This window comes from Bremia lactucae, linkage group LG2, assembly GCF_004359215.1.
Source record: "Bremia lactucae strain SF5 linkage group LG2, whole genome shotgun sequence".
NCBI classification, from domain to species: domain Eukaryota; phylum Oomycota; class Peronosporomycetes; order Peronosporales; family Peronosporaceae; genus Bremia; species Bremia lactucae.
In genome coordinates, this window is record NC_090611.1 from 1373614 (window position 1) to 1395377 (window position 21764).

Genomic DNA, 21764 nt, shown 5'->3' on the forward strand with positions numbered 1-21764 from the left:
CAAATTCGTGCGATTCTGCTCGATGGAAACGTATTTTTCGTCAACATAGACGCGTTTATTCGCGAGAAAATGTCGATGGTAGCGTACCATCAAATAATTATAGACGTAAGCGCCAGCCTTACTCGCCCGAATCGCATGAGTACGATGTGCGAGTTTGAAGCTTCGCACCTGGATCTGCTCCGAGTGTGGACCGTTAGCGCTTGCAAGAAGCTGCTCGCTTCTACCTCTTGCATGCTCGAGTGGACACAACCGTCTAATCTAAATGCGACGGCATTGGCAGGTATATTGTTGTGCTACCCATGCGTGTACACGATGGCGGCTGGCACTAAAGCCACGCATATATCGAGCGAACAGCTTAATTGTCTGGCCATGTGTCCACTCTACCTATTGCAAACCTCAATTCTGTTGTACGTAATCATACAACCAGCTGCAGAACTGTCAGCCCACTGACGCTGCAATAATTTTAATTGCAGGCCACCGCAGAACGTCGAAATTCCGCTGCACGAATTCTCGGTGCCGCAATATTTGCACCACGAGGACCGTGAACGCGGATTTGACAAACATTCCTCTTCACATCTAAAGCTGTTAAAAGCACAATGTCGATTGCAATTGCAGCGAACGATAGATCGGAGCTGCTTGGCATCGACCACGCGGGCTCAAGTTCGTGTAACCTCGTGCACACTGCTTCACGTCGCATTGTAATCTTCAACCAGTATTTGATGTGGTCACATCATTTTGATATATTGCTTAGATTATAACAAATCGAAACAGCCGTCATGGGCCCATCGGCCTCTAAGCAGCGCCGTCTCTATCGTCCTTGTACGTAGCTCCCTCTTATGCAGCATTGGAAAGAGGAATTCACATGAGTTTCAATTTCAATTATTGATAATCCTACATGTTTACAGTCAATGCAGGAGAGTTTACGGTTGCGTGGCTAACGTTTAAGGTGCTTTTGCTGATGCAATAGCGCGATTGCTTTCTCATTGCTCTTACCATTGTTGTTTTGCTCACCAAATTTTTTTAGGGAGATGCCGTAGAGGACAAAGAGCAGCGACATGTGGCCAAGAAAGAGGGATTGCTGTCGTCTAAGCTGCTACGCGGACTCTTTGGTGGTAGGCAGTCAATTGGCGCGAGTTGCTTATTAAAGCTCAGTAGTGTTGTTGACGCGTGCTGCTGTAGCGGTGATAATGCAAAGTTTAGAGGAGATACAAGGCGAATATATATCGAAAGAGGCCTTTGTCTGTACCCTGGCACTTTTTTATGAGTACGTAAGCAAGCCAACGTGATTCAAACGACAGATTATTGATGTATCAAGCTATTTAGAGGCAATACGGACGATCGCATAAGCTACATTTTCACGATGCACAAGATTATCCTGTCTGGAGAAAAGTACGTAAATGAATGAATAGACTTAATACTGAAATATGGGCTCATAGACCTTGATTGTCTTGCATCGTGCATCGCAGCAAGACAGGAGAAGGTTATATTGACGAGAAAGATTATCTTTTTTTGTTAAACTACCTTGGAGAGTACCTTCCAGTGCCGAAGCAGCTGTATGCTGCATTCGAGGAATGTCTGCTACCCATGGCGGGCATGCTGTCTAACTCAAAATTCATTACGTGGGCGCGTCAATATCCAGACGTCGTGCAGGTGCGTAGTCTTGTTGTTTACCATTCTTGCTGCGAGATAACACGTGGCATGATCCAGTTTCTTGCCATTTATTTGCCGCCCTCTCCAGTGCCCGAGAGTCTAACTAGCGCAGTTCGTGCTATGCCGAACGAAGGCTTTCTTGAAACCTCGTATGTATGGATAGTGCTAGCTATGAGGTTGTCATTATTTGAGAGTATACGTGTTTTTAGAGATCTAAACAACAGTCCATCTTGCCAAATTGAACCGAATCGAAGCCTTTATAGTAGCTCATTTGACTTCATTGGGGGTGAAGACAGTGGTGATGAAGATTCAGATGGACTTTACGACTCGGATCATCTTACAGAGGTCGAGATGTCTCAAAGCTCATATCGAGATGGCACGACGTTAATGAATGGACACGACGAACTCACGAACACTTTAAAAGAAGCTGATGCAGTAGTACAAGGTGAGGACATTGAGTGCTCAGGGAACTCTAGTCAAAGTGGACAACGCGTAGATCCCTTGCCAAAATTGGCTACTGCTCAAGCTCACCATGACTTAACAGCACCGTCACGGAGAGCCTTGGGCCGCTCTGGAGTTTCACGTACGCACGGTGTTCAAAAAATGGGAAGATACATGGGCAAAGCTGTTGGCGGTGGTATTTCAAGGGTTGGTCACGTTGGTCGGAGTATCTTGCACGTCGGCAAATCGCAAGGCAACAAACAACAGGGTGAAGTATACCAAACCGATGATTCGACTGCAGCCGAGCTTTTGTCTGCAGGGTACTCCTTCTCCTCTGAGTCTCAGAGCACAAAGAAATATGTATGTGGCTATTTGCACAAGATCAGTGATAGCAAGTGGGGAAAGAAGCGATCTTGGCACCGTCGGTGGTTCGTACTCGATCGTCAGCGAGGCGTGCTTTCGTACTATCGGCATAATCCCGCCAAACACATGCCGACTTCATCGTCCCAAGGCAATATTGTTCACATGGCTGATTCCCCAATCCCATTGATCAAAGCAGATTCGTCCACTGCGCCGACGCCTGTTGCTTCCAGTGGCACGACTGGAGAATTTAACATCAGCAGCGGTCGAAGCCGTGGTAACTTAAAGGTGGAAGAGAGAGATACTCAATCAGCTGTCCAAAGCACCGCAGCAACCGAGGATTTAATGAGTCGCGAAGATCAAGTTCAAGCACAAGAGCAACAGCAGACTCTGCTTTATCTTAACGAAGCCCACCCTTGGTATCGTGGTGCATTGGATCTTAATATGCGTAATGTGTCACTGTTGTTTGAAAAGACGTTGGCGAGAAATGCCCCGACGCGATTTTTCTTTCAAGTCTCGACACTCGCGCTGCACGACATTGATTTAAAACGTGGTACCCAGTACAAGGTATGACAAGTTGTTTGGTTCGTCTGTAGTAATGAGTATTTCAAGACCGTGACGTGCTTATAGTTATGTGCAGACACAGAGACAAATTATAATCTTTGGACATCTGCAATCGCTGAGGTTGTGAATCGAAAGGATTCACGCAACGGCACGACTATAAGTAATGACTCACCAATGCTTTTTCACCAACAAGTTCACCGACAGCAATTGAATCATAAGCAAACGGAAGAACTAGTTATTTGTGAATCTGATCATGGAGGTATTGCTGACAGTGGCCAAGATTCCCTGTCTCCTTCCAAGAAATTGAAGCAAAAATCTTATGATATAAGTAAAACATCTTCTCACCCGAAGCGGAAGGTTCCTCCCCACATTGTCACACAATTTCCGGTTATATTAGACGGCGGACAACCGGACGCTTCAAGCTGGCATCTATGCTTTCACATTGATGGGATTAAGCAGTGCTTAATTGTTGGCTTTATGCTCAATATTGTGGCAATTCGGTGCCTTGCAACTGAACACGTGTTGTGGAAATTGCTCGTGTGCATTGCTGTTTCGGGGTTGTTTGCATTAAATACGTACAACCCAACGCCAAGGCAGCGTCTTCGCCCCGGAAGCCGAGGCGAATCCTTAGTAGACTCAACTATAAATAATGCTCGTTTTTCAACCGACGTCGCAGAGTGCAGTAACCCTCAGTTTTGTTGCCTGCACAGATTGCGTCCAGCTGTCATAGATGGAGTTGACATTGAGAAAAGCAGTGCGAGTAGAGCTGATGATGTGCTGCAGCGACGCTCGAACGATTACAATCGACGAGTAAACAAGTTTCCAATGGGCAGCTCCATGGTCCATTGCAATGAGCAACCAACTAAACGATTGGGCAACGGGGAGCATTCCTGGACCACAGCGCGGGCCGAAACATTTTCTGTTCGGAGCTCAGACTACAAAAAGTCGCGAAAAAAAGAGGTGACGTGGGCTTGATAATGGGAGTTGTGTCTTGTAAAGTGTGACACTTCTTGGTCTGTTTTAGGCTTCAAAGGCGGCTCTGTTTGAATTCGTTGGTGCCGATCTCGTTCGAACCGAAAGCAAAGTGGATCTGATCTCCCAGCGTGTTGAATTCCCGGCCGAGTATGCAAATAGTCGGCTCTTCATCATAAACGCTCAGGTATAATGAACTATATTGAGATTACGATTTAAGGCTGATCTGTTTTTGTGTAAATAGCTCCCATCGTACGGTCCGAGCGTGTGGGGAGATAGTTCCTACGACGGTCCAGGCTACAGCTTAGCCCTCTATTGGAAGATTCCTGACGAAGTCGTAGAGGTGACGATATGTCTATAGGCACGGACCTGCTAACATTCTGAACTATTGCATGCGCTTTTCTCTAACGAATAGGCGATGAAAGACCCGACGACGACAACGCTTACACTCTTAAAACGATTCCTAGAAGCGGGCGATGATACATCCCTGACCGATCGGTTTAAGGTGATTGCACAAGTTACAAATCAAGACGAGTGCGGCATTACCGGCATGGCGAAGAAGTTATTAACGAGCCACAATGCAACGCCAGTCCTTACGCGGCCACAGCATCGTATCTATCACTTTGAAAACGGAACTACGGAGATTGTGGTGGATATTCATGCTTTCTCCTACATTGCGCGTCGCGGCATTCACGCGATACTCGACAAAACATCGCGTCTAGTGATCGACGTGGCTTTTGTTCTGCAGGGAGAGACTGAGGATGAGTTGCCGGAGCAGGTGCTAGGTTGCTGTCGCCTTGACCACGTCAATGTTCAGAAGGCCATGGATCTGCCCTCCTAGCAGCAGACCTTCCGTACATCTTATGACGTCCTATTGTACGAATACATGATAAAGAAAACGGTACACAAGAGTTGTTTCTCATGGAAAGGTCAGTAGATCTGGGTATGCATCAAGAACTTGGAAGTTATCAGCCCCGAAAGATGGTTGACAAATAAAATTCTTCATCATTCCTTTCCTCACATATTCTAGTAGCTACTTGTGCGTCAAAAAAAAGTGCGTATGCTCAGAGATGAAAGTCTCAACAACCAGGGCTACTACACCCTGGATTCAGAAACTCTAGTCTGAAAATGATAAGTTTGATCTTCATTGCATTTGTTTAGGTCAGGCAACGCTGATTGAAAAATGAAGCGGTAGTTGAGAAGACTCGGTTTCGCTGAGCCAGTCATTAGTAGGCTCCCACATTAAGGTCGACCACGTAATTTTGGAGGTCTTTCCTCGTTGTTGATCAGTCAATTATTTTTTAGAATTTGCGAATATGTCAATATATCTCGTTAGCAGCAAGCAAATCTTGAATCGTCAAGCGTCTTACGGACGAACGGTAAAGAGTGCAGCATAGTAGAGCAAAGAAGTAATTAACTACATTAACTTCTGCCCCTAAGTACCAGAACGTCGATCTTATGATGACAGATTTACCGATCCAACACCACTCGAACTTGTTTTGGTCAGCACCCAAAGCTGCCCCTCGACTCGCTGTGCTGGTGCTGAATGCATCTCATGAATCGTGGTGTGTCACCCAAAATGAAGTGGATTCGATCACCCCTGACCTATTCTGGAGCATGTGGAGTAATGCACAGCTCAAAGTGTGTGCAGACGGAGGCGCCAATCGACTGTACGACCGCAGCATGGCGCTAGGAGTACAGCAGCAAGTGGTTCCGCATTACATCAAGGGCGACTTAGACTCGTTACGTCCTGATGTATGCGCCTTCTTTACTGCTAAAGGGACGACTGTGTTGAGCGATCCAGACCAGAATTCGAACGACTTGGACAAGTGCTTGCAGCTGATTTTTGAAAAGCAAGCAAATGAAGACAAAAATCGCTTTGTTGTCATGATCTTTGGTGCAATGGGTGGACGATTTGATCAAGAGATGCAAAATGTCAATGCCCTTTTCAGATGGAACGATAAATTCCAGCATATAGTGCTATTGTCTGACGACACGACCGCCACGTTACTGAAGCCTCATACTCGACATGTCATTACGCCTAATTTTGACTTTGAGACTCGAACGTGCGGATTGATTCCAATAGCTGGGACATGCAAAGAGACCACTACGTCAGGGCTAAAGTGGAATTTAAGTCCAGGCATGGAAACAGGATTTGGAGGACTCTTAAGCAGCTCTAACTACGTCGATGATTCCTGCGTTCACGTCACAGTTTTAGCATCTCATGCCCTCATCTGGACTACGGAGCTTAAAAAGTCGAAGTATAAGTCATTAGTGGAAGGTCACGGACCATAATCCGACGTTTTAATACCATATAACCTGACTATAATAATGACTAAAAGATGAAAGCCGACGTTAAGTTGTTCGCATATCTGAACTTTCCAAACGCTACAATACAGATTTTTACCAATCAATCTCAGGCAATAACGAGAGTCAGACCCCTACCCCGTTTTCTTCTTCTTCAAACAGCGCGAGAACAACCCAAAACGGGCCGTAGGAAGGTCGGGCATTCGGTAAGTCGCGGTGAAAATTGCTTTTTATAGACTCAATACATTACATCTGGAACGCAGTAGTACATCGGTACGATCTATTTCTACCTTTGAAGCGCAATGACGCCTTCGAAGCTGCAGTAGCATGCACCAATCGGACTAATCTTCATGTTGACTTCTGTTTCTAGCCGAATTTGTCAGCACATATATTCGGCCTACTCAAATCGATTGCCCAATCACCCTTGCATAGCGTGTAGCTCTTCGAAATGCAGTTTCTTAAGCAATTGACGGACCCAGCGCTCAAGCGGCTGTACAAATTTGTGCTTAAGCGCATGATTGGTCGCTTTCTCGCTGCAGATGAATTGGATTTGGACCAGTTAAATGTGCATTTGCGGTCGGGACGATTAGAACTGTGTGACTTGCTGCTGAATGCGGAAGTGCTGAATGCAGAGCTCTGTGAGGCGCAAAGGTTGCCATTTAAAGTCAAAAAGGGCTACCTGGGCTCTGTTCGCGTGGCTATTTCATATGCTGACATCATGAGTGAAAGCTGTTTGATTGAAATAGATGATATCGAGATCATACTAGTGCCACTAGAGAAACACGAGACTTTTTCACGCTTTAATAAAGCTACCGATGAAAAAAATAAAAAAACGCAGCCATTAAATCACCCGCATGAGAACGAAAGATACGAATCCCGTGAGCCCATCGACAAGATCTCAGAGGAAAGCCTTGACTTTGTGGCGAGCTGGATTGAGCAAGTGACGTCAAAAATTAAAGTCACGGTTTCGAATATTTGTGTCCGTCTCGAGACGGGCGAGCAACACAAAGGGCGAGAGGTGGCTCTCTTGTGTCAATTGGAGTGGATGCAATTTACCGACGAGTCGGCATCTGAATTTCAAAGTGTCTACGGTCGAAGTAGTTTAAATGAGGCATCAGGTGTGGATGTATCTTTCACAAATAATGGACAGAGTGAGTCAATGGTTGCAAGTCGACTCTTTGGGATCTCGCAAAAAGGGATTAAGTTTCGTGGATTCCGCATGGATTTACACTTGAGCAGTGAGGAACAAAGTCATGAAGCTCGCGGAAAAGAGCGACGTCGCTTGAGCTACAGTGATATGGTGCTGCATTCTTTTTTGGAGAGCTCGTCAAGCAAGCAGCATTATATTCAGGTAAAACTGAGTCATTACGAGGCATTAGACGCGCCTACAATCGATGCTAGTGTGTTTTTTCACTCGATTCGTATCGTGTTGCAGCCCCAATACTTGCCTGAACTTGGCAAAATTGTGGATGCGTTTTCAGCTGACTGTCAGAAGAGTGCTACAAATCAATTAAAAGAGCGGTTCTCATCTTCTACACTCTTGCAATCAGTTTGTGATGACAAACCGGCTTGGTTGACAGCACGCGATGAAGACGACAACGATCGAGATACTGGAGCGCTAAATTTGTCGTTGAGAGAGTTTCAGCGTATTGAACAATTGCTGCACCAGTATCGACAGACACAAGACGAACTCAAAAGGAAAAAGCGTCATGACGGAAATGAAGAGGTCTTGACTGAAAAGCTTGAGGCTTTTTTAACACGTAAGCTGTCCGCAGTCGAAAGTATCGAAAGCGTTGGCTTGTCGGATCTCGACATCGAGGAGGATGCGTTTTTCGAGTGTGAAACGGGTCTTGCAAGCTCCATGATGCCAAGTGCATCACTAGAGAGCTTTAGCCAGTTAAATCAATCGATGTATTCGTCAGCGCAATTTGACCTAGATGGAGCTGAGAAGGAAAACAAACAGGCGGGCCGTAATCAGATGGCGTCGTCCACGACAGCTGCGCAAAATCGAGGAGCCCGCCGTGTCCAGTCGCGGCTGAAAGTCCATTTGCTACAGTGCGAGTGTATAATTCTCTATGACGACCTTCCTGACAACGATGAGGGAGATGGCGTCGATGAGAAAACAGACAACGAAATCTCTTTGTCGGGCAGTCGGGTGTTTCGTGCTGCGCATCACCTTAGAAAAGATTTGCCATCGGTTGATGGACTCGAGCGCTTGGTATTGTCATTGAAAGACGTCATTTACTCCAGTTTGGTCTATTCGCAGTACACTTCACTGTCAGCAACAATTGGGAAAGTTATATTGATGGAAAAGACACTCCCGCGCATGTCTTTGGATGCTACAGAAGAGGAATCGGCGATGCTTTCGACGAGTGTGCTTTCATTTGCTGCCGCTTCGCCGTTTTCTGGTCAAAAGATTAATTTATCTGCAAATGTGTCAGCTCAAGTTCGTATCGATTATAAACCTGAAGTAGAGGACAAGGCTATACCAAAGATTGCATCACTCGGAGTGCGCGTACAATTGCAATCGGTTTTCATCGAATGGGATATGTATTTGCTCGATCGCGCGCATCGTCTTTTTGGTATCTACGAAGAAGAATCCACCGATTTAAAGCGTCCGTCAGCGCTAAAAAACGAAAGCTTGGAATTTGCCAAGACGCTTGACGTAACCACTGAATGTGTGCAAGTGACGTTGCGGTTTCCTATGATTACAAGCGATTTAATTCGCTTCGGCGTATCATCTAAGCGAGGGCTGTGCGAGGACCGACTTGTGGTGATGCTAGGAAGCTTAAAGATGGCGTCTTTATCTCCCCTCGCTGTTGGTGATGACGATGAAATTCGGACACCAATGCTGCCACGATACAGGAAGGCAACTTTGCTGCCGTGGTTAGACGAATATGCTGCTTCGTTCGACAAGATGCAAGTGTCACTATTAACGCCCGAAGATAGCAATCAGCGGAGTGAGAATTTGGAAAAAGTGGTACTTTTCACTTCGTATAGTGATGAACGCTTAGGTGACGGTTGCACTATTCGGTTGCGACTTCAAAATCCGTCACGTGAAGAAATGAAAGAGGCAATTCGTAGTAAACAACTGTTATCACAAGATGGAAGTGAAAATCCGGATGTTAGCTCTATGAATTGCTCGATGGACGAAGTTAGCGGTGATGATAATGATGGCGGAAGGGTGGGATTGAATGGGTGGGATCTTGAGGCTTTAGGGCGGACAGAGGCGTACGAGAAGGCAGCAGCTGCCGCTTCGCTCTATTCCGTAGAAATAAATCTTCATCGTGCAACTGCTGTGTTGTTGAAATCGTCTTTGGATCGATTAATGGTGTTATGCGACGCGCTTTTGATGATTAATCCTATCGATGTCGACAGCTACAATCAAATGTTTGCGGCCGCTGTGCTTCGGAATCGATTAATGCCGAGCTACATGAGTCTGAACCTTACAGTTGACGAAGGAACTGTCCAGCTTTGTGACTACCTCGTATTACCTCCCGCTCAGGCGCTTCAAAGGACTAATTCAAACTCGTCGCATGTCACGCAATCAAATTCATCCAGCGAGCCAGAAAAAGTCTTGTTTAAATATCACTTTGTTTTTGAGACTCTCAAGGTGTTTCAGGTTTCTCAATGGATGGGTCAATTGGTCTCTCGCGTGCATGTAGTAGCTCAAAACGCTACTTTTCTGGAAGAATGTGATTTCTTGGATTCTGTCGCACCAATTCTTTACAGAACTCCATTTGGTGCATCCAAGGCTCCGATCGTTTTTATGGGAGTCGATATTGCTGATCAGACAAATGTTATGCGGGATATGAAAGTCGACTTTCACCTTTCACACGTGAGTTTACGATATGATGTAAGGTCGAAGTGGCTTTTTCACTTGCTCGAAATGGTATTGATGGATTACCCAGTGCCAATTATTCCGTTGGACTCGGCGACCATGTCAGATGACGAGAGTCGAGAGCTGTTAGAGACCATGAAGCGTGATAGCGAATACGAAGCGGTGCTTTTAGCAATTGCTCCAAAGACAGTATTCACGAAGCTTTTCGTCAATTGCTACGATGTTTTAGTTGATTACGCTCCAGTATCGCTGACATCAAGAACGATTCTTGTCTTTGGTAAAATTAATATGTCTTCTAATGTTGTCACTGGTGCTGTCTTACAAGGCTACAAAGTTTCTGTCGGTGATCTCGAAATGTTCTTGGCACCTTCACACGCAGGTTACGGAGAAATTGATCAAGTTTTGCTAGGGAATGAGTTGCTTCCTCGTCCTAACAATAATTTTAAGAAGAAGGCACTAAAGTTTGCAGCAACGTATGCTGGCAGTAGGGCTACGCTAGATGCCGAGTATCCGTCGCTACTTATCTTTCTAGAGACATTTGGATTCTTGCAGCTGGTAACGATGGACTTTGTGGATGTGTTTCTTCGCGTTTTGATTCCTCCGACAGCTCTCGAGGTTGCGCAAAAGAATCGTGATAAAAAGACATCTGCTGCGTCGGCAGCACCAGAGCTGTCAGTGGAGCTAAACTTAGGGACGGCGAATATCTATGCTTGTTATGACTCGTTTAATACGTTATTAGAGCTGCTTTCAGTGTGGACCGACCAACTTGCGAGTAAACAGGATCTTCGTGATTCGACTGCGTACGTAGGGCTGGATGGAAAGAGCGATAGCGTATCTGTTGTCACAAACTTAAGTCCTGTTCCTGCTAGTGGCATGCGGAGTCTCGGTACGACAGCGTCGGAGCCATCGGTCTCGAGCTTACACAGTTGTCGAAGCCCAAGGCTTGTTAGTGAGGCTCCAAGTAATGATAATCAGCAATCCGTTAATGTCATGGAACAAGTTGACAAAGACGCGTTTGGAAGCGGGAAGAAAATTTTCCCGGGAAAAACTGTAGCGACAGACACCGAAGCTCGTTTGCTGCGGACTCGATTGGATTCGATCCAAAAGGAAAGAAAGCGAATGGTAGAAGGGCTTGGCGATCAATTGTTGGTTTTGAACGAAAACTCGCAGTCTCAACAAATGTCGGGTTCGAAGCCTGTTCGGATCAACGAATTGTTGATTGAGAATTATTATGCTAAAAACGGAATAATTGATAGTCTTGGAGACGCATCAGCTGGAGCTTTTTTAAAGGAACCAGAGCCGAATCACAATGACGAACAACAGACCGCAGATCGAGATAACCCGTGGTTTTCTACAGACGCATCCTGTTCGCCGGGAGTCCGTGAAGAGACGACAAAAAAGCCGTTTAAGGAAGAAGCAGTACGATGGCTTGCACGTGGTGGGTCTCGTACCGACGGTGGTAATAATGAGACACCCAAAAGTAAAGTGCCTGGTCACGACTATTCATTATTCGAGCCAGTGGAAGATAAGATGCCAATGGTTGAAGGCGGCACGAGCGCAACACCAAGTAGTGGTCGGGGTAGTGGTCACTGCAGCAACAACGCATACGAAGGTGAGGAGAAAAATGAGACCGACCACTTTGATGCCAACCATTTGCCAATGGGCGCATTTCCAGCTGCCTCAAAGAATTGGTGGGGAATGCACACTCGCCCTTTTGAAGTAGAGCTTAGCGATATTCAAACGGAAGAAACGACGTCTTCATTCTCGCATGGGATGGATTCGATGGACGAGCGAAGTGGAAGAGATGTCGGTAGTGACAATGGTGTCGATGTGAACGACGCGAAAGAAAATGGTGTCTATCCATCGACCATGTCGATGTCAATTTGTGACGTTGGAGAAGACGAAGGGAAGGAGGTCAAACTAGAATTTGATCTGGATTCGGATCTTCAATCGCGACTCAATCAAATGCTAGATTTCGGATCAAACGACGGCCACGATGGCGATGAAGATCGACATGAGTTTTTGCCAGACCATAAGCAAGGAGCTATTTCCTCTCCACGAGCTATTCCTACCCGGCAAACGTCATTTTGCTCAACAAGGAGCCAATCCGGAGCTCCATCGTCTTTACATGCCACGACGACCATGTCGCCACCCGATCAGCCCACGGCACGATGGTTCTATGACGGTATCAGCTTGAACGATGGGAGCACACCAATGACAGGCTTGCCATCGCGAATCTACCCCCATCACGTCGAAATACCGGTCGGCGGCTCGGCCACTTCATTATCCTTTGGTAAAAGCGAATGCGAAGACGCGATTCGATCTATAGCACGAGAAAGTGCCGTGCGCAAAGTAGAAGCGACGTCTCCAGTTGTTGTGCAGCATGTTTTGCTGCGAAATTTTAATATTTGCATGCGATTTTTCGGAGGTTGTGACTGGACACGCGATGGAAGTGAAGAAGTCAGGCAAATAACGCTGAAAGCAAGCAATCGAATTGTCAAGACAAGCGTACAAGAGCTTAAAAGAGCGATAGGAACAAAAGAAAAAATATTGGATGCTTTGTTGGATAATTATGTGCCATCGAATGGCAGCGATCTATTTGGAGATGATAGTAATTCGACTCTTTTTCGTGCATCAAAGAGTGCCCCATCCAGATCGTTCCTAAAGCATGACCCGACTTCATGGACAAGAGCAGCGTCTGGTGACAAAACACGGTCTCGTAAGCGCACGTTGAAAAAAAGTGGTCGCAAGACGGAAGAAATGCTCGAGTTGGTTGTGACTCGGATCCAAATGCGTCTGGATTTGTTTGATGACGCCGAGACGCAACCGCTTGCGTCACATACGGTCCTGGCACTGGGAGATTTGGAGCTTTTGGATTATATATCAACGTCTCAGATCCGCAAGATTATCTGTTACTGGAAATCGGCAGCAACGCATCCACGCGAAAGCGGCAGCTCGATGGTACGACTGCAGTTAATAACGGTTCGACCTGGACCGAAGCTGTGCGAGGAGCATCGTTTAAAGGCTAGAATGCTGCCTTTGCGTATTAATTTGGACCAAGAAGTGGTAAAGTTCTTACGACAATTTGTCCCGACTGAAGATCCTCATCGACAAAGCAATGCTCTGCTTGACGAGACAGACGAAGACGTGACGATGCAAGAGGATGGGAGTGAAATGACGCAGTGGATTCAAGGTCGTGCAATTGCATCAACGAGAAAGAGTGTGGGTGCGTGGTTTTTTCAGAGTATTGACATTAAACCGTGTAAGATTAAGATTGATTACCGTCCAAACCACGTGAATTATGCGGCCTTGCGTGCCGGGGATTATATCGAAGTAATTAATCTCTTTGTCCTCGAAGGTATGGAATTGGTCCTTCGGCGGGTTCAAATGAGTGGAATAGACGGATGGGCTGCTCTCGGTGAAGCAGCGCTCGTGTCGTGGGTGCAGGATATCTCACGCCGTCAGATTCACAAGTGCGTCGCTAGTGTGTCAATGCCTCCGCTACGTCCGTTTGTCAACATTGGAGCCGGTGCTGCCGATTTGATACTGCTTCCAATGGAGCATTATGGACGGGATCGACGTTTTGTGCGTGGATTAAAACGAGGGGCTTCGAGTTTTTTGAAATCGGTGACGATTGAGACATTAACGACTGCAAGCAAGGTGGCCCAGGGCACGCAGGCGTTGTTAGAACACGCAGACGACGTTGTTTCGTCGTCCTCTGCGCTACGTCGCAAGCAGTTAAAATATCGCCAAGCAGGGAGTCGCATTGCCCGGAATTCACGTCGCATGGGCGGTGGTGGTATTCGCAATGCACAAGACTCGGGTGGAGGCATTGGCGGTCGCCAGTATTTGACGCAGCAACCTGCAAGCGCCTCGGAAGGTTTTGGTCAAGCGTACGACTCGTTAGCACGCGAGCTGCACGTGGCAGCAAAGACTATTGTAGCTGTTCCGCTGGTCGAGTATAAGAAGACGGGATCCCAAGGATATGTGCGATCGGTGATCCGTGCTGTACCCGTGGCAGTGCTGCGTCCGATGATTGGGGCTTCGGAGGCCGTGGCAAAGGCGCTCATCGGTGTGCGCAACGCCGTGGATCCGGAATTAAAAGAGGACATTGAGAATAAGTTTAAGGATTTTCGGGCAAATTGAGGTGCATGCGGCGATTTGCTGTCGTTTTAAAAATACACAACGTAAGGTTTTGACCGGTGGTATTGCTGCACTCGGAGACTTTAGATGTTGGCATCGTGGTTGGATTGACTACAGGTCTACGCAGTTGCTAATATTTTGTAAAATGGGACCTTTTCATCGATTCGATGAATGTCAATCGAAAGTAGTCAGTGCAAAGTAATAAATAAGTCGGTTGTACTGTAAAATCCGTGTCAGCCCCCGCACACCATTTTATACAACAGCAATAATTTACAACTGTCAAATCGACAGTGCAGAACCCTCTCATAATAAAGACATGAAAGGAGACATGATTGTCAGTGGCGAAGAATCTTTTTTTGGTTGGCTTCCTTCCAATTATAAAAAAATCTGATTTTAAAAAGGTAAACGAGATATTTTACGGTAATGGCGGTGGGGCCTAAGGCCACTTGCTCCAAACATCTGTTTTATGGGTCATACGAAACTCAGGGTGCAAACTCCATTCCCTTCCTCACTTCTTTCCCGTCGTGCATACATATATGCCATTTAGTCCCCACCTGTTTTTGTGTGTCCAGGACTGACTTCTTTTTATTTCCACGATAAGCGTCGGTAACTGTCCATTTTAGATAGCGATGAGGACGGTCGCAGCCATATCTACCGACGATTTGGTCAACAGTCTTCTCGACTCGGTCACGTCGGGATCGTCGTCCAAGCACTCGTCGGATGCGACGTTGTCCACGTCCACGATGCCGTCAGTCGCTTCCGCATGGAACACCGAGTCGCCGATTCACAGCTCTTCCTCTTCGACTCAAAATGACGTCGAAGTGCCTGACTCAGTCGACGCGATCAGGCCTGCGGTTTCTCCTGCTCCCACTGGCGCCGATTCGTCTTCCAAAAATTCCACGAATATCGTGCTAGACCAAAGCGACGGTGGAGACTTAAGCGCCGGTCTGTACGTGGTAATCGTACTTGGCATCTTGGCGCTCGTGCTTGCCGCGGTGTTGTTTTATCGATCACGCCAGCGACATGCACGGAAAGACATTGAATTGGCCGATTCTCCAACAGTCGGTGCGGCGCATATAACCGTGCCTTCAGATCGAGGCTTTAAGCGGGAACGGGAGTTGGGAATGCCTGAAATGTCTATTGAGCTGACGCCAGGCGATTTAGGTAGGTCCAAAGGCTTTGACACGAGTTACGTAAGCTCCACGAGGTCGAGTAATACCGCTCAACAGTACAATCTCAGCCTCGCAAGCAATGGCGACGGGAGTGTCTTTAATACCAAAGGCGGCGTGAGTCCCACGGGGAGTCATCGCAAGGTCACGAGCTACTCGTATCAATACAGCGAGTCTGAGGACAGTGGCAACCCTCACGTTGCTTCAGCGGGGAGCACGACCTTCCATTTAACAGGCTTAATTGGCTCCGGCGCCGCCGTGAGTGGCCGTGGACGGAATAACATATCGCGAAGTCGAAAACTTTCGGCGCCGGATGAATACGCTGAATTAACCACAGCGACGAATGCCCAGGGACAGATTCAAATGCATGAATCGTATTCGTCCCCGCATGAAACTCGCACGGATTTGACCCAGAGCTCTTCGAGTTCAAATGAATTGGATATTAGCATGGGACCCGATGACGACAATCACAGTTTCTTGGGTCCATTACCGACACATGGTCCCCCTGCAATCGCAATAAAACATGCCAATCTTCGTGCGTCCGATGAGAGTATGGGTCCAGACTCGCCCATTACGAAACGGGGAAAACACCCGAACCTTATGTACGACACGGTGCCGTTTTCAACGGGCAACCCATTAGCAACGTCACAGAGCTCAATGGAAAATTTTCACGATCGGTCCAGTACGTCCGTCTTATCAGCCTCGTCCGTCTCGTCGATTTCAAACCGGGACAGCATGGCTACGGCTGTAAGTCGGTCGGCGTATGTCGCATCGGTGCCGTTGCTCCAGCATCCAAGCACTTACTATGGCGAAGATTTGTCCTCGGAGCGTGCGTCGACTGAATCCACTGATAGTGCCAATACGACGCGCTCGGGGTCGCTTATTGCATTGGATCTTAAAGCCAAGGGCAGTTGCAGCGAGATCGCCATTTAATTGTTATGCAAGGAAATGGACGATATACACGTTTTTAGGTGTTGTTAGCTGCGTATGGAGTCGCAACATGCGTGGCCTCTTTGTCGAGCAAGTGATCTTTTTTTTTCATGCATAGAGCTTAAAGAACCCGGGCAGTATATCAATTTGCGTCAGAGGGCAGTTTTAAACACAACAATCGCAACTTTTACTTTATTTTTTCATTTTCATCCTTGAAAAGTTGCGGGCTTTTGCAAACATTCTTTTTAATTGATGTCAGCAGGACGCAGCGTCACTTGGCGGCTTTCGTCCGAGTTCTCGGGGTTGTTGTAGTCCACATCCGCAAAGAAATGCGCTTTACGCTGACGCGAGCGACGCAAGTGGCCAGGCTGGAGATAGTACTGATCCGGTTCGTCCGGTTGCAGGGCCAGACTTCCCACATTGTAGCCACGCGAGCGGTAAAGTGTCTTATTGGGATAGTACGGCACATTCGGTCCCAGATGGTTGGCATAGGGTGTGTCCGTGTGATCAACAGTTTCATGTTTTTCCCAATTCTCCGGAAGCTGACGGCCCTCCCCGGGCACCGAGTCCGTCACGTGATGCATCCATAAGTGCCACGGAGGCGGGATAAGCGTGCCTTCCACTTCATCCCACGAATCCACATTAAATTCCGTCCAGCGGTGCTGTCCGTACACTTCAGTAGGGTCTTCGTAGTACTTATATCCATTTTCATCTTTCCCGACAAGGCGTCCGAACTTGACGTCACCAGGATTGTAGAGTTTCCACAATGTTCCCTTCCAACCGTAACGCTTTTTTGCCTCCAAATACTTTTCAAACACCGTGAAGAACGAACGCGTCTGCCTTTTTTTCGTGAACTCGGGCAGCTGGCGCTGAATTAAACGCCCACCAAAGGCGAGCGTTGATTGCCGACCATAAGACAAGGCCATGACGCTGTTGTCGGTTCAGAGCCGCAAATTATGGGCCAACATTGAATTCATTTAATTGCGATTTCAGAGCAAAAACCCACTTATAGACTTCAAACGGACTATTTTTTTTGTTACGCACATTAACATTATAATATTGTAGCCCAATTTGTCATCCGCTCCCTTCTCTTGCCCATTATATTCAGCTCTGTGGACTCCTGTGTGCCACACGGCTTAAAGCTGTAGCATTATCGTGACATGGAATATTCCGAGGACGTGAAGCTGCTTACGCACGTCGAGCAACAACTATGCGCGCCATTCGCAGGCAGCAATACTCGCATTTCGAACACTGATATCTGCGAACTATGGAAATTAGTCTCTGACGTAGTCTTTTCTCCATTATGGCTGCGCATTCGAGCAGCGGGATTGCTTCACGCATGCTGCAACATGGAAAAACCATACCTAGATGGAGTTATAAGAACAGATGCAAAAGGAGTGCAAAAACTTCGTGCAATCGTGAGCTCCACTTGCCAGGCAGTGGAGGAGCTCGACGCCACTAACACGAAACAAGCCGAGCAGCTCTTTACGTGGTTTGGATTCCTTGAAATAGTGATGATGGCTACACACAGCGACGTCTTCGCCCATGTCAATCGAAATAGCATGTATGCAAGCATGCTAACCAAAATGCTGCGGCTATTGTCGGCCTGCTCCACTAAAGTCTTCGCGGCAACGGTAATGTGTTTAGGACTCTTTCATGATCATGAGAAAAAATGTGAACGCTCTGTGCTGGTACAAGAGGTGTTAAGAGATATGAAGGACGGCCGAGAGCTCGTTAGTGGAGCACTGCTGCACGTCATCAATTCGTGTGGATGTCCATGCCCGACAGAGAGGACTGTGCACTTGTGGAATGCTTTACAGGTTTGGATATTCGACGTGCCAAATGTATTTATGTGCTCAAGTATGTATTGGTTGTAGTTGTTTGAAGACATTCTGGCGGATAAGATAGCTTCAATGTTGGTTTTTGTAAACGATTTCAAGATACTTATTGATCTTATAATTCGGGAGTGCGCCGATCTTCCGCAAAAAGATATTACGCGACTCCATTATTTGGAGGTACTAGAACAGGCACTCCAATCGCAGCTGTTTCCGATGACACAAATGTATCGAAAACGAGAGCTGTGTGAATTGTTAGAGTCGCTACTGGACGCTGGAGCTCAAGATGATTCCTTTATGCCGAAGGCAGTCATTGACAAGATTAAGCAGATTCTCGTTACATATATCGATCTGCTTGATTGAAGGGGCATGACGACGGAACTTGTGTTTAGAGGTGTTTTTGTATTTCATGTGTATTTCATTATTGTATTCTCTTATTATGTGTAATTGAACACCATTAAGCGTGTGCACCGATCCTTTTCTTGAAAATTGTTGGAAAGGCGTTTGAAGAAGAAGGCAAAAAGTGAAGTGAATATCTTCGTAGTTCTTTGTTGCTGTAACAGAGTGTTCCGTTACATAATTTTTTTTTTCTTTAAGAGAAATAATAAATATTATTTTCTGTCAGTGGGAATAAACAGAGAAGTACAAAATTATTATCTTTTATTATTTTTGACTTAATAGTTCCAATATTACCAAATTGGTAATATTAACGCAACAAAACATCACAGCTCAATTGATTGGTTGATTTAGGTTGGAACCGACCCCGCCAATCGTCACACGACACGATAGTGCGGTGCGCAAGTAGGGGCCATACATAGTTAGATATTAATATCATAAATTCGGTAGTAGATAGAAGATCGTAGGAATTGATAAATTAATACAGTTTTGTTTTTCTCTCTATATATATACCAAATATGTAAAAAATAAAAAAATAAATAATAAATTAAATATATATACCAAATAATTAAAATATATATATACCAAAAAAAATTTAATAAATAAAAAAATTGTACGCATGTATAGTATACGTACGAGTATACACAAGCTTGGGGTCATGAAGAGATATGCTACACTTGATCTTAGCCATGAGGCAGAAAAGGTATAATGAAGAGATATGGATTGAAGGCGTTGGTATTCATAGAAATTTGTCATAAGCATACGACGGAGTTTTAGCGTGCTTCAATCTAGTCACGTAATCAATAAACTTTCGAGTAGATGTAGAATCTGTAAGACTGTTCCATTTACGTTTTTTGCTGTTCAGACGACATTTGACACATATCCTGTTCTAATTATTGTATGACCTTTAATGCTGCAATATGTATAATTTTGGCATATTTCAAAACGTTGATGTCCCACCCCCGCTATCTCTTGCTGGCCACACATCAACGATTGTGTTTTGCTGCATATTAATACCGGCGATGGATAGCGACGACGAGCAACAGCAAGCTAGCAGCTTCTTCGAGATTAGATGTTAAGCTATTAAAAGCGAAATTATTCAAGCAGTTATTAAATGCAATCGAAATTGCAACCGTCCTTTCGTGTTGTGTCAAGCAATAAACGGCGCTACAAGGCACTGTGCACGCAACATAGCTGATTCTTTGTTGTGCAGGTTGCATTTTTACATTCATTCAGCCTTCCGAAAAAGTTTGCAATGCACACCTGTCAAGTATCCGGATCGTCCAAGGCGTCGAGACGATATGAGACTGCGAAACAAATTGCTTTAAACCCTACAATCAGAGATATGGCCATATCATCTGGCAGAAAGTGACACTCGTGATGATCCAATTTAAGTTAAGGAACGAAGGGATTATCGCCACATATATGAATGCTTTCACGCTCTCAAGAGGCTGAAGCTTGAGTTATTCGGAGCGAAATTAATCAATACAACCTCATTCCATCCTACTTGGATGAGATGAAGATTCGAGGTCATGAATCCAAGCTTGATGTCGTGGATAACAAATTTAAGCGGCTATGTGTCATTTTTCGGGAAGGGCTTTAAGCATATAAGCCATACAGTGAGCATGCGATATCCGTGGATGGAACCTTTTTGAAGACGTCAGTCGGTGAAATTCTCCTTGTAGCGTGCTTTCGAAATGGAAACAACGAGATCCAAATAATCAGAGTTGGGATCGTATCGGTGGAGAACGAAGATAACTGGACCTAGTTTTAAAGTTCCTACTCTTCCACCTACAACCAGCTCCAGCATTCGCGATATCGGATAGGGACAAGGGACTTATGAAAGCTATGCAGACAGCGTTTCCAGACGTCCCACACTTTTTTGCTTTCGCCATTTGATGGAGAAGTTCAACAAGATACACAAGTCCAAGGTCTTAAAGAATTTGGCGTGAGTATTGGCTCGTTCACGGACAACAGTGGAGTACGAGAAGGTGGTAGCAAATATCGCAAGTGTATACAGCAGTGCGCCAGTGTGGCTTCTGGAGGTTGGTCGTGAAAAATGGTCACCGGCTTACTCCCCATGCATCCGAAGACAAAACATTGCCGATGGCTTAGAGGTGTCCTTACAAGAGGTGTGTGCAGCGCTCCATCTATTTTAAAAAAGAGGGCGCACAAGAAGAAGCGGATCCCATCACAACAAGCAACTGAAAGAATTGAAAAGCGCCAAACCATAAAGTGCGAAATGTGCCACCAATTTGGTCATAATCGTCGAACCTGCCCGAGCAAGGACTCATGATCGTATGCTTCGTTGTCTCTACTACATAGTGAATGGTAATTAGCATTCATCCAAAACTGGGTTTTCCTCGCCATATAAACAGAATACATATATTAATATAATGCGAATGATCTAACACAAGTTTGCAGTTTTCATCGTTCTATAGTAAAGGTAAATAGCAACGCCTTCAACCATATCTTTTTTTCATGATCCCAAGCTTGTATATACTCGTTACATTGAGGTATGGTCTGTCTTGATCTGCAATCGCCAAGATGGGCGCCGAGCATTATTAAAAGACGCTCATATGTCAATTAAAACTGACAATGGCTTATCAAAGTCCTTCACAGTCGCTTGAGCGACTAACAAGTCAGGCTTTTACTCACGCCTCGTGCCATTACGCCCCGAGCACGCATCTGAATTTAAAAATTAATTGGTTCGGAAATTTCAATGGCCGTTTCTTACTGGTATAGTTTTCATTTATTAATTGTTTTGGTATTTCTTTTATATTTCCAATTTATAATTAATTAGAAGCCACGAATTACAATAAATTATCTAATCATCGTTCAATCACCTAAAGAAACGCCTATTTAAATAAGTATGAAGTAATCGAGTTTTATTGACAAACATGTAGCTGTTTAATCTTGTGAAAAAAGAATGCAGCACGAAAGACTCCGCGCTAAACGCGAGATACTCGTACTAGTGGAGCGGCTCAATGACTGCGTAAGTGCTTCAGCACGNTGTAAAAAATAAAAAAATAAATAATAAATTAAATATATATACCAAATAATTAAAATATATATATACCAAAAAAAATTTAATAAATAAAAAAATTGTACGCATGTATAGTATACGTACGAGTATACACAAGCTTGGGGTCATGA

General features: G+C 45.6%; 8 protein-coding genes across 8 annotated transcripts; 6 read left to right on the forward strand and 2 right to left on the reverse strand.

The window, feature by feature from the left end:
- CCR75_007775 (uncharacterized protein) lies at positions 1 to 564 on the reverse strand (the record flags this gene model as incomplete). Its single annotated transcript, XM_067965832.1, has 2 exons — positions 1 to 325; positions 448 to 564. The coding sequence occupies 2 exons, from the start codon at positions 562 to 564 to the stop codon at positions 254 to 256; spliced, it is 189 nt and encodes a 62-aa protein (XP_067822244.1). The 3' UTR covers positions 1 to 253.
- CCR75_007776 (uncharacterized protein) lies at positions 50 to 702 on the forward strand (the record flags this gene model as incomplete). The annotated part of the gene is made up of 2 exons (XM_067965833.1): positions 50 to 407; positions 474 to 702. Exons 1-2 carry the CDS (start codon positions 70 to 72, stop codon positions 700 to 702), a joined length of 567 nt encoding a protein of 188 aa, XP_067822245.1. The 5' UTR covers positions 50 to 69.
- A 74-nt stretch (positions 703 to 776) lies between these two features.
- On the forward strand, positions 777 to 5041 carry CCR75_007777 (uncharacterized protein; the record flags this gene model as incomplete). Its single annotated transcript, XM_067965834.1, has 12 exons — positions 777 to 819; positions 906 to 946; positions 1025 to 1112; positions 1180 to 1264; positions 1324 to 1389; positions 1467 to 1650; positions 1708 to 1799; positions 1860 to 3018; positions 3082 to 3975; positions 4040 to 4174; positions 4232 to 4330; positions 4403 to 5041. 12 exons carry the CDS (start codon positions 777 to 779, stop codon positions 4826 to 4828), a joined length of 3312 nt encoding a protein of 1103 aa, XP_067822246.1. The 3' UTR covers positions 4829 to 5041.
- A 407-nt stretch (positions 5042 to 5448) lies between these two features.
- On the forward strand, positions 5449 to 6282 carry CCR75_007778 (uncharacterized protein; the record flags this gene model as incomplete). The annotated part of the gene is made up of 1 exon (XM_067965835.1): positions 5449 to 6282. The coding sequence occupies one exon, from the start codon at positions 5449 to 5451 to the stop codon at positions 6280 to 6282; it is 834 nt and encodes a 277-aa protein (XP_067822241.1).
- Positions 6283 to 6742: 460 nt separating this feature from the next.
- Positions 6743 to 14281, forward strand: CCR75_007779 (uncharacterized protein; the record flags this gene model as incomplete). Its single annotated transcript, XM_067965836.1, has 1 exon — positions 6743 to 14281. The coding sequence occupies one exon, from the start codon at positions 6743 to 6745 to the stop codon at positions 14279 to 14281; it is 7539 nt and encodes a 2512-aa protein (XP_067822242.1).
- Positions 14282 to 14907: 626 nt separating this feature from the next.
- Positions 14908 to 16380, forward strand: CCR75_007780 (uncharacterized protein; the record flags this gene model as incomplete). Its single annotated transcript, XM_067965837.1, has 1 exon — positions 14908 to 16380. One exon carries the CDS (start codon positions 14908 to 14910, stop codon positions 16378 to 16380), a length of 1473 nt encoding a protein of 490 aa, XP_067822066.1.
- A 242-nt stretch (positions 16381 to 16622) lies between these two features.
- CCR75_007781 (uncharacterized protein) lies at positions 16623 to 17303 on the reverse strand (the record flags this gene model as incomplete). Its single annotated transcript, XM_067965838.1, has 1 exon — positions 16623 to 17303. One exon carries the CDS (start codon positions 17301 to 17303, stop codon positions 16623 to 16625), a length of 681 nt encoding a protein of 226 aa, XP_067822065.1.
- A 234-nt stretch (positions 17304 to 17537) lies between these two features.
- CCR75_007782 (uncharacterized protein) lies at positions 17538 to 18849 on the forward strand (the record flags this gene model as incomplete). The annotated part of the gene is made up of 2 exons (XM_067965839.1): positions 17538 to 18197; positions 18255 to 18849. 2 exons carry the CDS (start codon positions 17538 to 17540, stop codon positions 18573 to 18575), a joined length of 981 nt encoding a protein of 326 aa, XP_067822068.1. The 3' UTR covers positions 18576 to 18849.
- Positions 18850 to 21764: the final 2915 nt, after the last annotated feature.